This window comes from Oxyura jamaicensis, chromosome 27, assembly GCF_011077185.1.
Source record: "Oxyura jamaicensis isolate SHBP4307 breed ruddy duck chromosome 27, BPBGC_Ojam_1.0, whole genome shotgun sequence".
Taxonomy (NCBI): domain Eukaryota; kingdom Metazoa; phylum Chordata; class Aves; order Anseriformes; family Anatidae; genus Oxyura; species Oxyura jamaicensis.
Genome location: NC_048919.1, coordinates 2,172,471 through 2,184,932, shown reverse-complemented (window position 1 = coordinate 2,184,932; position 12,462 = coordinate 2,172,471). Strand labels below are relative to the sequence as shown.

General features: G+C 52.3%; 1 protein-coding gene across 2 annotated transcripts in view; it reads right to left on the bottom strand.

The window, feature by feature from the left end:
• Positions 1-2,896: 2,896 nt before the first annotated feature.
• LOC118178915 (corticotropin-releasing factor receptor 1) overlaps positions 2,897-12,462 on the bottom strand; it is a 29,226-nt gene continuing 19,660 nt past the window's right edge. For both annotated transcript variants that reach the window (XM_035347814.1, XM_035347815.1), the window contains 9 exons: positions 12,305-12,411; positions 11,930-12,050; positions 11,448-11,601; positions 11,168-11,228; positions 10,194-10,266; positions 9,072-9,157; positions 5,222-5,357; positions 4,996-5,037; positions 2,897-3,178 (listed from right to left, as the gene is read on the bottom strand). In XM_035347814.1, coding sequence (XP_035203705.1) covers positions 3,038-3,178; positions 4,996-5,037; positions 5,222-5,357; positions 9,072-9,157; positions 10,194-10,266; positions 11,168-11,228; positions 11,448-11,601; positions 11,930-12,050; positions 12,305-12,411 — 921 coding nt within the window. In that variant the 3' untranslated portion in view covers positions 2,897-3,037. The remainder of the gene's footprint in view (positions 3,179-4,995; positions 5,038-5,221; positions 5,358-9,071; positions 9,158-10,193; positions 10,267-11,167; positions 11,229-11,447; positions 11,602-11,929; positions 12,051-12,304; positions 12,412-12,462) is intronic.

Here is a 12,462-nt window from a genome sequence, read left to right as displayed (position 1 = left end):
GCTCTAAATTCAAGCCATAAACCCTCTGACTGATGGGCAGTGCATGGTGCCTGTGGCACTGGAGGAGGAATTGGGATGTTTGCCCAGGGTAGCCTGAATGAATATGGGCTGAAAGCTGAGTTCTTCCCAGGAGGGCCACAACTCTGAGCTTTCCTCTCCCTCCCTCTGTTTGGGCTCCAGACAGGCTCTGCCTCAATTTTCTCCAATAGATGCCTGGCTGACATCAAGGGTTAATGCAGGATTACCTCTAGAGGCTACAACCTTGTCAAGAGCACAGGAGACAGCGATTGGCAGGTCATTAATCTCAGAATTACTCGATACTTTCAAATACAATCATGTAATCAGCAGGAACCTGTAATTATTATTTATGTGCATGGTGCTTACCAAATTACAGCGCTCTCCAAGGCTCAGTGTGATGAGGGAATTAATTCTGCAGTGGAAGAGCTTGACCAGAAAGAGACGTTTGTGTCTGAATTTCCCTAGTAAACATTGATGTATGACATGAAATTCAGGTTTAATTGCACAGGATTTTTTAAAATTCTGTCTTAGCTCTGCTGTGGGAGGGAGCACCAGATGCCATGTGGCAGACTTGGAGGGGCAACTGTTTTTTCTAGCCTTGGTGATATTTGTGTGGTGGGAGACCCACAGGGGTGCTCCTCACCTTCCTCAGTGGGATGGGGCTGGTATCTTCATGGAGAACCTGTGTCCCCCCCTCCACCCTATGGGCAGGGGGCCCTGAGGCAGGGAGGCCACAAGAAGCAGCTGGGAAGGGAGGAGGGGCCATGCTGGGGGTGTCTTCTCCCCAAAATAAAGAAGCCCCAAAAGTCCTTGAGAGAGGAATCAAAGTCATTTTAATCAGACAAGGCTGAGTGCACACACACCTCTCCAGCTACGGAAAGTAAAGTCACATCAGTCAGAGACGACCACCAAGAGGAGGGAAAAAAAACAGTGATACAAACACAGATGTTTTTGTTTGGGTTTCTTTCCTTGCTTTTTCTGTTCTTTTCTTTTTTTTTTTATTTTTATTTTTTTCTTTCTCCCTCGCCCGGGCCCCCCCCCCCTTTTTGTTTCAGTTTACAACTTCTTGCCCACCAAAAGTGACTCTGCTTTAGAAACATCCAAACTGCACCAGCATCGCTTTCTGGGAACACCTCTTGTGTGTACAATGGAAAAGCTCCCTGGGGGGTTCCCCCTTCTCCACAGCCAGCAGATGTCTATCAGTGCCCACCAAAGCACCCAGCAGAGCTCAAAGCCACCCAGGGGGGCAGAGCAAGTCCCTTCCTTGCAGGATGTCAGCCTCTGTGCCTCCGCCACCGGCCAGGAGCCTCGGGTCTGCTCTAGGTGTGCCTCAAGGAGGGCTTACCTCCGCTCTTTCCTCGGGGTTTGAACTATTCTGCAGATCTCCCCATATGGGAATAAAGTTGGGACCTGCTGCTTTTCCCATTTTGTAGCTCCAGGGGTCTTTTTCTCATCTGTATGTGGGCTAAGGGGCAGTTTCTGGGGCTGCTGGTGATGGAGGAACTTGTGCAAGGAGCAGACCTGCCCCACGTGCAGTGAATGGTCCGTGATGTGGTCACTGGGCAGTACTGGGAGCTGCTGCTGCTCCTGGCATGGTAGCGGAGGCATCTCTGGTTTTGGCTGCACAGTAGACATGCAGGTGGGAAATCTCAGAGGGAGAGACAGAAACGGGAGGGATTTGCTTCAAACCATTGAACTTTGCAAATGTTCAAAGAAAGAACCTGGAGGTTTTAGCCTGTGCCTCATTTTAGAGGGGGAAAAAAAAAAAAAAAAAAAAAAAAAGAGAGATTTTATTCCTTTTGATGGTGCACCCTGAGGAAACCAGAATACTGCAAGTCCAAAAATGCTTAAACCCTCCCAGGAAGGAAAAACACTTATACCTGTTCTTGATAATGGGGAAACTGAGGCACAGAAATGTGAAGTGACTTCTAGCAGACCCTGCAGGGCCTTAGAGGCAAAATCCCTGGGATGCAGAGAGCAGCCTCAGCCCCCCCAGCACCATCCCTCTGTCTGAGCATCCCTGGCCCTGCACGGAGAGGGAAAACAGCTCCGAGGAATTCAGTGCCAAACCCTCCCACTGCACACGGAGCTGGTTTGTGTGACCACACCACAGGGGGCACTGGGGATGGATCGAGGAGGACGTGGCAGGGCCCAGGAGCCGGCATGGGGATGGAGGCAGCCTCTCCTCCAAGGCACTTAACCCCAGCACGGGAAGGATTCGGCCCCGGGCCCTGCGCGAGGGCAGGGAGCAGCTTTGGCACAGAGCTCACGGTGAGGGTGGAAGCGAGGCAGGGAGGAGGAGAGCAGGGCAGAGACATGCACGTCCCCATGGGGGCAGCCGGAGGGGACCACGCTGAGGTCCAGGAGCTCTGCAAAGCCCTGGAGACCCACCAAGGTGGAGCACAGGATTTACTCCATCTCCTGCCTCCCTGCCCTCTCCCACTGGGGTTCTGCCTCGCATCCTCAGCGTCAAGACCAGAAACAGCCTGGCTGGGGACTTATGAGGGACTCAGGGGACTCAGATAACTCCAGTGGTTTAAAAACACAGCTGCATATAGCAAAGTCTGCAATCAGCCCTGGGCTCTCCATCATCTCCAATGACCCAGAGGCTTTTGCCTCCCCTGAGCAGCATCCCAAGAAAAGGGGGTTAACCCCATCAGCTGTCCCTAGGGGGGTCCCGGTGTCCTGACACCTCAGTGACAAACACGAGGCAGAGATGGGACAAGCAGCATCGTGCCTGGGATGGATGCGGGCAGGACGGCTGTGCAACCTCTCTGGACTCCTCTTGCCACCCCGGCAGGTCACACCGCAGCCGTGGCAATGACAAAGCAGCATCTTGGCTGTCCCATCTTACAGCTCCATCCGGGCAAGCAGGACAGGAGCTTCTGTAGGGTTTCCCACAGCTGCAGTGAGTTTGTGCACCCTCTGCGGGCAGGACCCTGCTCCCACGCCGTGCCAGGGGACCCACGCAGGAAGGACATGGGGACGCCGTCGCGTTGGGCAGCTGGCTCCCGGCTCATCAGACGGCCGTGGATTGCTTGATGCTGTGGAAGCTGACACGGGTCGGGGAGGTGGGGATGGACATGGCACGAGCCACGCGGGCGCGGATGGAATGCTTGTCCTGCCATCGGTGCCACCGCTTCCGCACCGCCGATCGCACCTGGAGGTGACACAGAGGGGACATTTAGGAACCATACGGCCTGCAAGCACTGGGCTATGGGCACCGTGAAGGGGTTATCTAGGACCCCACTTGCAAAAGGCAGTGGAAATTGAGGGCATTGTGCTATTTTTCCCCGTGGGGAAATTGAGGCACAGAAATGTCTCATCCTAACGAGTGGTACATGCAGGAAGCAAATCCTGCTGTTAAGCTAGGCTGTGTTGGAGGTCAGATCCCAAGAACAGTTTAGCCCCTTCCTCTGCCAAACCATGGAAGAGCAGGGTGGTCTTCCCCCCATGGCAAAGGAGAGCCCAGGGCACAGAGCCTGGTCCTGCGGGCACCCAGGCATCCTGTTCCCCCTCCTCTTTTCTGGTCTTTCTGTTCAGGTTCAGCATCAAACTGGGCTCAGAAGCAGTTCAGAGGCACCAGCCATCCTCATGGTTAGTGTGACAGGCCAGGAGGGATGCGAGTGACAGCTGGGGAGGTTTATGGCTTCTCTGGTCTGCACTGGTGGCATTTCTTCAACATTAATTCTGGCTGACAGCAGCCCAAATGCTTTGCATGGCAGATGAATATTGAAGAAATGCCTTTTCATCGACAGCGGCTGAGACAAACACCAAAATCCCCAGCCAGCCCAGCTGGGTCTGAGGGATGGAGATCATTGAAGGACCATGAGTGGCATGGCATGAGATGCTCCTGATCCACCAGCAAGCTCTGGTATAGTTCCTTTTTCTCCTGCATCAACAATTACTACTGTGTATATATATGTGTATTTTGTATATTAATATCATAATTGTATTGCATCAGTGAGCTGCTTAGCACTGCTGAGCCTGTTATGTCAGGATGCTGCCAGCTGCCTTTTATTCCTAAAGAGAAGTTTGAAAAAGAGAGGGGTCTGCACCGCCTCTGGAGCTTTAAAATGCTTTTTATGTTGCCAGTCCCTGGGGCTTTGCTGTTTGCCTTCCTGCTCAGCTGCTGTATCACAGCCAGCAAAGGTGTGAGAGCATTCAGGAGGAGGAGGAAAGGATCAGACCCTGCTCTCACCTCCTTTGCTTGCTGCTGTGTTTTGGGTCAGAGCCTGAGAGGTGCCACAGGTGGATACACAGCGATGGGGGCCCAGCACCCTTCTGGTGTATTGAATTGCGTGGGTGCACCCCAAGAACATTTATTCTAAAGGGTGGATTTTCCTCCTCCAAATAGGAGGAAACAGTGGGAAACTAATATTTTCTGAGATATGGTCCATTTGGGCTGAGATTTCTCCCCAAGAGCTTTGCCTTTCTTGCTGCACGTGAAAGCAGCAACAAAATTTCTCAGTTTCTCACATTTTTGGAGGCTGAGCATCCCTACTAAACCCAGCCCAGTAACCAAATAAGCCAAAACAAATGGAGCCTGGGGGGGATAATTTTTAAAGGCTGGAGACAGTTGTCCACACTGCCAAGCCCTGGAAGCTGCCAGCTGTGTTTGATTTGGATGGGGCACTCATGGGCTGTTTTTACCAAAAAAAAAAAAAAAAGAAAAAAAGAAAAAAAGAAAAAAAGAAAAAAACTAGAAGGAGCTGGAACCACATATCCAATTTGCCATGAGAAACAACTTGTTTTCTGCCAGATCTCACTGGCAGGATGAAGCACAGAGCCAGGGAACAGTCAGTTTCCCATCTGGGTATAACCTGTGGTTGTGCCTGTAGCTGGAGGTACCAGCCTGACTCTGTAAATGTTTTCAGCAGGGGACCTGGGTGCCTGTGCAGGGGTAGAGCCTCAAGCTGAGCCCACATCCCCTCACAAGGACGGGCACAAACACCCCAGAGCACCCCCAAAGCTCACCTCGCTGTTCAGGAAGCAGTAGAAGACGGAGACGAAGAAGCCCTGGAAGGAGACAAATGTTAGAGTCACAGCAGAGCTCCCCCAAGGCCGAGTGGCTTTGGAGCAACCCCAAGGTTTGGAGAGGTCAGTGTTTCTGATGGAGCAGGGTGAGACATAAGTCACACCTTGTGCTGCTCCACAGCCCTTGGTGGGGGCCTGGGATGGGGGACAAAGTTGAGGACCTTACCTGGAAGGACTCCAGGAAGGAGTTGAAGTAGATGAAGACAATCCTGGAGATCTCATCCTCCCCCGGGTTGACGAAGAACAACATGTAGGTGATTCCCAGCAAGGGCAGCAGCACCAGCGTGGCTTTGACAGCTTTTCTGGGGGAGAAACCACCGAGCTGAGCCACCAGCACACAACCCTGGGCACAGGGACTGGCCCCATCCCACTCCCAGCACCAGCATGACTGGGACTGGTGGGGCTGGGTCTGGACCAACCACTGCCAAGGGGGGAGGAGAGAGCAGAGTTGGGCTGTTTCCTAATACATTCCCCAAATAATTGGGCTGGTTTGGGCAGCAGGCACCTTCTTTGGTTTCTCCATCCAGGATGGGTGGTGGATAGCAGGTGGATAAACGAGACCTGACCTTCAGCTGCTGTGACATAACTGCCTGGCTGATCTAGGGCTCGGTTAAAAGGGAATTAAGGAGGGTAAGATAATTCAAACCTATCAAGATGGGTTTATGAAAAACTTATCTCAGCTAATTAATTTGATATCTTTTCTTGATGAGATTACAAGTGCTGTTTGTGAAAAGTGATTGTGCTGATGCAAGAGAGCACAGGAAGGGTAGGGGCTCGGTATCTCATTCATTTTAATTAGGGAACAAAAACAGTGCCAAGCTGACTTTTTTTTTTTTTTTTTTTTTTTTTTTTTTCTCTTAAAAATCCTGTTAACAGACAGATTCCAACAGTAGCTTAATGCAGGAAATGTCATCCCTGGTGGGCCTGGGTAAGCTGGGACCTACAGGATAGGCCCAGCCACCGATGCAAGCTGGCAGATGGCATAGAGGAGCTAGCAATAACTGAGGATAGAGAGGGCTTCAGCTGGCAAACCGGAGCATAACAAAAACAAACAAAAAACAACAGGAATTTGAGATTAAAAATAAAGGACATGACCTGCTCAGGTGTAGCTTTCCCAGGGCAACAGTCACAGCATTTGCTTTTACCAAAAAGCCACCATCTAAGGTGAGCAGGAGCCCTCCAGGCTCTGCTTTAAGCAAGACTGCACAGCTTATACCACAGAATCACAGAATCACAGAATTTCTAGGTTGGAAGAGACCTCAAGATCATCGAGTCCAACCTCTAACCTAACACTAACAGTCCCCACTAAACCATATCCCTAAGCTCTACATCTAAACGTCTTTTGAAGACTTCCAGGGATGGTGACTCCACCACCTCCCTGGGCAGCCTGTTCCAATGCCTCACAACCCTTTCAGTAAAGAAGCTCTTCCTAACATCTAACCTAAAACTCCCCTGGCGCAACTTTAGCCCATTCCCCCTCGTCCTGTCACCAGGCACGTGGGAGAACAGGCCAACCCCCACCTCTCTACAGCCTCCTTTAAGGTATCTGTAGAGAGCGATAAGGTCGCCCCTGAGCCTCCTCTTCTCCAGGCTGAATAAGCCCAGCTCCTTCAGCCGCTCCTCGTAGGACTTGTTCTCCAGGCCCCTCACCAGCTTCGTCGCCCTTCTTTGGACCCGCTCAAGCACCTCGATGTCCTTCTTGTAGCGAGGGGCCCAAAACTGAACACAGTACTCGAGGTGCAGCCTCACCAGAGCCGAGTACAGGGGGACGATCACCTCCCTAGCCCTGCTGGTCACACTATTTCTGATACAAGCCAGGATGCTGTTGGCCTTCTTGGCCACCTGAGCACGCTGCTGGCTCATATTCAGCCGACTGTCCACTATCACTCCCAGGTCCTTCTCTGCCTGGCAGCTCTCCAACCACTCATCTCCCAGCCTGTAGCTCTGCTTGGGATTATTACGCCCCAGGTGCAGGACCCGGCACTTGGCCTTGTTAAACTTCATGCAGTTGACCTCAGCCCATCGGTGCAGCCTATCCAGATCCTCCTGCAGAGCCTTCCTACCCTCGAGCAGATCGACACATGCACCTAACTTGGTGTCATCTGCAAACTTACTGAGGGTGCACTCAATGCCCTCGTCCAGATCATTGATGAAGATGTTAAAGAGGACCGGCCCCAGCACCGAGCCCTGGGGGACGCCACTAGTGACCGGCCTCCAACTGGATTTGACTCCGTTTACCACAACTCTCTGGGCCCGGCTATCCAGCCAGTTTCTAACCCAACGAAGCGTGCGCCAGTCCAAGCCAAGAGCAGCCAGTTTCTTGAGGAGAATGCTGTGGGAGACGGTGTCAAAAGCCTTGCTGAAGTCAAGGTAGACCACATCCACAGCCTTTCCCTCGTCCACCCAGCGCGTCACTTTGTCGTAGAAGGAGATCAGGTTCGTCAAGCAGGACCTGCCTTCCATAAACCCATGCTGACTGGGCCTGATCGCCTGCTTGCCCTTCAAGTGCCGCATGATGACTCCCAAGAGGATCTGCTCCATGAGCTTCCCTGGTACTGAGGTCAAACTGACAGGCCTATAGTTCCCCGGGTCAGCCCTCCGGCCCTTCTTGTAGATGGGCGTCACATTTGCTAGCCGCCAGTCAGCTGGGACCTCCCCCGATAGCCAGGACTGCTGATAAATGATGGATAGTGGCTTGGCCAGCTCCTCTGCCAGTTCTCTCAGTACCCTCGGGTGGATCCCATCCGGCCCCATCGACTTGTGCACATCCAAGTGCCGTAGCAGGTCACCAACCAGTTCTTCGTGGATGGTGAGGGCCACATCCTGCTCCCCATCCCCTTCCACCAGCTCAGGGTACTGGGAATCCAGAGAACAACCGGTATTGCCGCTAAAGACTGAGGCAAAGAAGGCATTGAGCACCTCCGCCTTTTCCTCATCTCTTGTAACTAAGTTTCCCCCCGCATCCAGTAAAGGATGGAGATTCTCCTTTGTCCTCCTTTTTGTGTTGATGTATTTATAAAAGCGTTTTTTGTTATCTTTAACGGCAGTAGCCAGATTGAGCTCCAGATGAGCTTTGGCCTTCCTAATTTTGTCCCTGCACAGCCTCGCTACATCCTTATAGTCCTCCCTAGTGGCCTGCCCACTTTTCCAAAGATTATAAACCTTCTTTTTTCTCCTACCGACTCAAATGCTCCAAGTTCTCCTGTCCCACAGAACGTTTCTGGGAAATTGAGATGTTCCTCTGCCCCAGGGTGAAAAATCTTCCCTGCCAAAAGCAGGAAAATGCTGGGAAAAAAAAATCTCTCAGAATTGCTGCCTGAGGCAAACCAGCCTATTTCAATAGTCTTCAACTTTGTTCACCCCAGAGCTCAATACTCTGTGACAAGGAAAGGTGGCATCTTCCAGTGACAGCATGTGAATTTTTCCATTTTTAGCTGAAAAAAACCACCCTCAACTCCAAACCTACTTCTCTGAACTCAGTGAGATTCACTGATCCCTGGCTCAGAAAACAATCCAGAGAAGCACGGTCAAAGTCCAAGGTTTCTTCTCCTCTTCCAGGTGCTTCAGAGCTGCTCTGACCACGTGCCTCCAAGCTGCTTGTGATGTTCTGCAGCAGGGAATGGTTAAATCTTCCTGCTGTGTGCTGCCTTCTTGCAGCTTCATGAGCAGATTTTGGGGTGGCATCAATTCATCGCTCCTTCATCACCCTTGGCTTTGCGGCCAGGATTTGCAGCCCTGACCCCAACAACCTGATTGAGTCCCCCCCCAAAAGATGCTTTTGCCCAGCTGCTCCCTCCAAAGGCAGATCCAGCTCTCCTTCACCAGGATTTTCAAATGACCACAGAAGCAATGGCCATGTGTCTTCAGAAAGCATCTGAGGTGCTCTTAGATGTCTCCACACTCCCATCCCCTGGCTGCATGGCTGCTGGGGCTGTTCCTGTCCCCCCTCAGTCCTGCCAATTCTGTTTCTAGTTCTGCTTTCTGCTTAGTTGCCTCCTCTCCCCCCATGCTCTTACCTGTACTGGATCGTCTCTGATGTGGTTGAGGCTCGGAGCTTCGTCATGAGAATCCGGACGATGTTGAACAGAAAGATGAAGTTGATCTGGAAGGAAGAAGGCACCTGGTTAGTGTCTGCTCCCCCTGTTCTCTTCTATTTCCACAACAGAGGAAACAGGCTATGCCAGGGGGACTGGGAACATCTCTTGAGCCTGAACCAAGCCTGGGCAGCCAAAAAAGCAAGCAGCAGTTGGTATGGTCCATGTGGACCCTGCTTCTCACCACGATCTGCACTGCCCTCCTTGCACAGGGACAGGACATCTGCATTTACCATTTTTAAAGCATGTTTCCAATAAGATTTAGGAATTTACTCAGGGCAGCAGGGGCAGAAGGGCACCCCAGAAGATGGGTGGGATAAAAAGATAAGTGGGGAGGAAGATGATAAGGCTGACAAAAAGATTTGGGGAGGTTGGCTGCAGGGAGCGGCTCTCCTGGCTGCTGAACTGCTAATGAAAGCAGAGAGGGCAGAGCACAATTGGCACAGATTAGAGGTGGCCCAGCTACCTGACAGGCAGGGAAATGAGAAGCAGTCTTGATTATTCAGGGAGGTGGAGGGGAGGCTGCTTGGTGCCGGTGATTAATGGCCTCTCAGGTTTTCTCAGCATTGGGCAGGGAGGGGAAAAAAAGCTGTAGGGTCTTGTGCTTGGTTCTTGACTTGCTAGTCAAATGCCTTGCACTGTTGTTTGTGACCTGCCAGCCCTGCTCCTCTTTGTCCCTTCTAGGAAAGGAGAAGCCCCAGGGGGTTGTAAGATCCCCAGGTTCAAGCACTGCTGCTCAGCCAGCAGCAAACTGATGTAGATCGAGGAATGAGGATGAGGTCCCCAGGCAGTTTCTGATGCTTGGCAAAGCACCAACGTGCGCTCAAACAGTGCCTGGGCAGGGACTTGCTGGTGCCTGCGGGATTTCGCTGATGGGAGCATCCCTGTTAGAGCAAGGTCTCCAGACTGCCCTCCTAGCCTATCCCAAGTCATCAGAATCCATGCACACTGATTCTCATCTTGGGCTAGGTGCCCAGACTTGCTCAAGGTGCAGTTTGGGTGGGGGGACCCAATATTTAGCAAGCAAGGTCACTTTGCTCTTACCAGAAGCACCAGGATCATGGGACCTTGGTAGATGTAGTCAGTATAAACTCCTGCTCGTTTCCCAAACCAGCACCTGCAAGGCAAGGACATGTGGTGTTGGGGACATGTGGTGTTGGGGACATGTGGTGTTGGGGACATGTGGTGTTGGGGACATGTGGTGTTGGGGACATGTGGTGTTGGTGATAAGCCTGCAGCATGAGAGACCTGGATTTACTCTTGCCCTTATACTATGTCTGTAGGTCACTGTCTGTAGGGTGAAGGCACAAAGACTTAACCTGCTGTAGCAGTAAGTAGCTGCTATGGAATAACTTCTCCAAGACCCCTCATGCATGGGGTCTTTATGGGAACTCATTATTTTGGGGCATGGAAGGACAACACAACAACAGGACTAGGGTGGCTCTGTCCCCAGCAGACCCCGCAGGAGCTCGTGCAGGTATCAGTGTCCTGAGAGTTGGGTTCTTTTAAATTGGTGCTTTTCCTATGTGTAACAGGGCTGCTGAAGCCAGGGGGCAAAACCAGCACTGCAAAACAAGGCGAGCTGCCACTCATCTGAGCAGGCTCCTTTCAGCTCCACCATCCCCCTGATGAACTCATCAGGTTCCTGTTAAGTCCTCCATTAACAAGTCTCTGTGAAAATGGCTCAGGTGGTGGTAGTTTATGTCTCTACTGGTAGATTAAATCCCAGCTCCATTTAGCAAACACTTTGTAGGAGCTCTGTCTTAATCTAGCCTTTTGCCCCCTTAAAAATCTCATTTGCAGTTTGAAGGGAAAAACGCAGCAGCAGGCAGGGCTCGTGTCACAGAGAGCCTAGAGGTGGGATAAAGAAAGAATGGAAGAATATCATTTTTCCTCCCACCCTTTCCATGTACCCTGCCTCCTATGACCCCCTGCAGGCGGGATCTGTGCACAGCTCCTGGCATGACCGTCATGCAGGAAATTGGGGTAGAGGGCAGGCAGGGAGCAGTGATGCTCACTTCTCGTTGTCGTAGTACAGCTTCCCGATGGCCCAGGCGACGATGATGGGAAAAGGAATACCTGCGGATGAACACACAGATGGGCCTCAGGGGTGCGATATCACAACCAGGCTATGCTATAAGGGTGATTTTCTTGCAGAGGGTGAGCTGATTCGGGCACACAACTCCCATCCTTCTGCTCCTGGAAGCCTTTTTGCAGCTAATTAGGTGGAAGAAGAGCAGGAGCAGAGGATGGGGGTGGGCACCGCCTGCTGGGCGAAGGGGAAGCACTGGTACTTACACCAGCCGATGCAGATGAACATCCACTTGCGGAGCTTGTCGGTGGAGTAGGTGAGCACAATAGCAGTGTGCAGGTAGCAGCCCTCGCCAAACATCCAGAAGAAGTTGGTAACGTGGAAGTAATTGTAGGCGGCAGTGACCAGGCGGCACCAGACCTGCCAAGGGGGTTCAGAGGTGATACAGGGTGAAGAGCAGAGCTACTTCAGAGACAAAAAAACAGTCACCCTCCTTGGAGCATTGTTGCTCCCACCTGGGCCATGCCCAAAACAGACCATGACTATTTCTTCCATGCTGCCACAGTAAAAGGCAAGATGTGTTACAGTGGGGAAACTGAGGTGCACAGCAATTGAACCTGGGTTTCCCGTAGACTTTCATTGTCCTCCAGCCACCAAGCAGCCCTATCTGACCTCTCAAGCTGCTTTTTTGGCCTTGTCTCTGGGATCCTTGAGCTCCCCACATATCCCAGGGCTGGGCTGCACCTACCACATTGCTCTCGTGCACCTCTGGGTTCATCGTGAACTGCACCACGAACCACGTGGCGTTGCGTAGGATGAAGGCTGTGATCAGGTTCCAGTGGATGATGTTCCTCAGGCACCGAATGCTCCTGCAGACAGGGGAAGAAGGCACCATCAGAGCATGGTGGGGGTCTGGGGACTGACCACCCATGGGCTGCAGGGGAGAACAGGGCCATATGTGGCGCTGAAGATAGCCATGATCTCTCCAGAGGAGAGAGCAATGGCCATGGGGAGGGCATAGCAAAACAAAGGGGCTCCAGGTCCATCCCCAGCCTGAGGGCCGTGGGGTGACCTCTTGGCTCTTGCCCCTGCCAGGAGCAGGGCAGCAGGTCAGGTCTCTCACCGCAAGCGCATGAAGAGGACGAAGGCCACGAGGAGGGCCCCAAGGGAGACGCAGTGCCCCAGGTAGTTGATGATGACGGCGATGTGGTAGTGCAGCTTGCTCTTCTTCTGGGGTGGGGAAAGGAGACAGAGAAGGGATCAGCAGCCAGCACACCACAA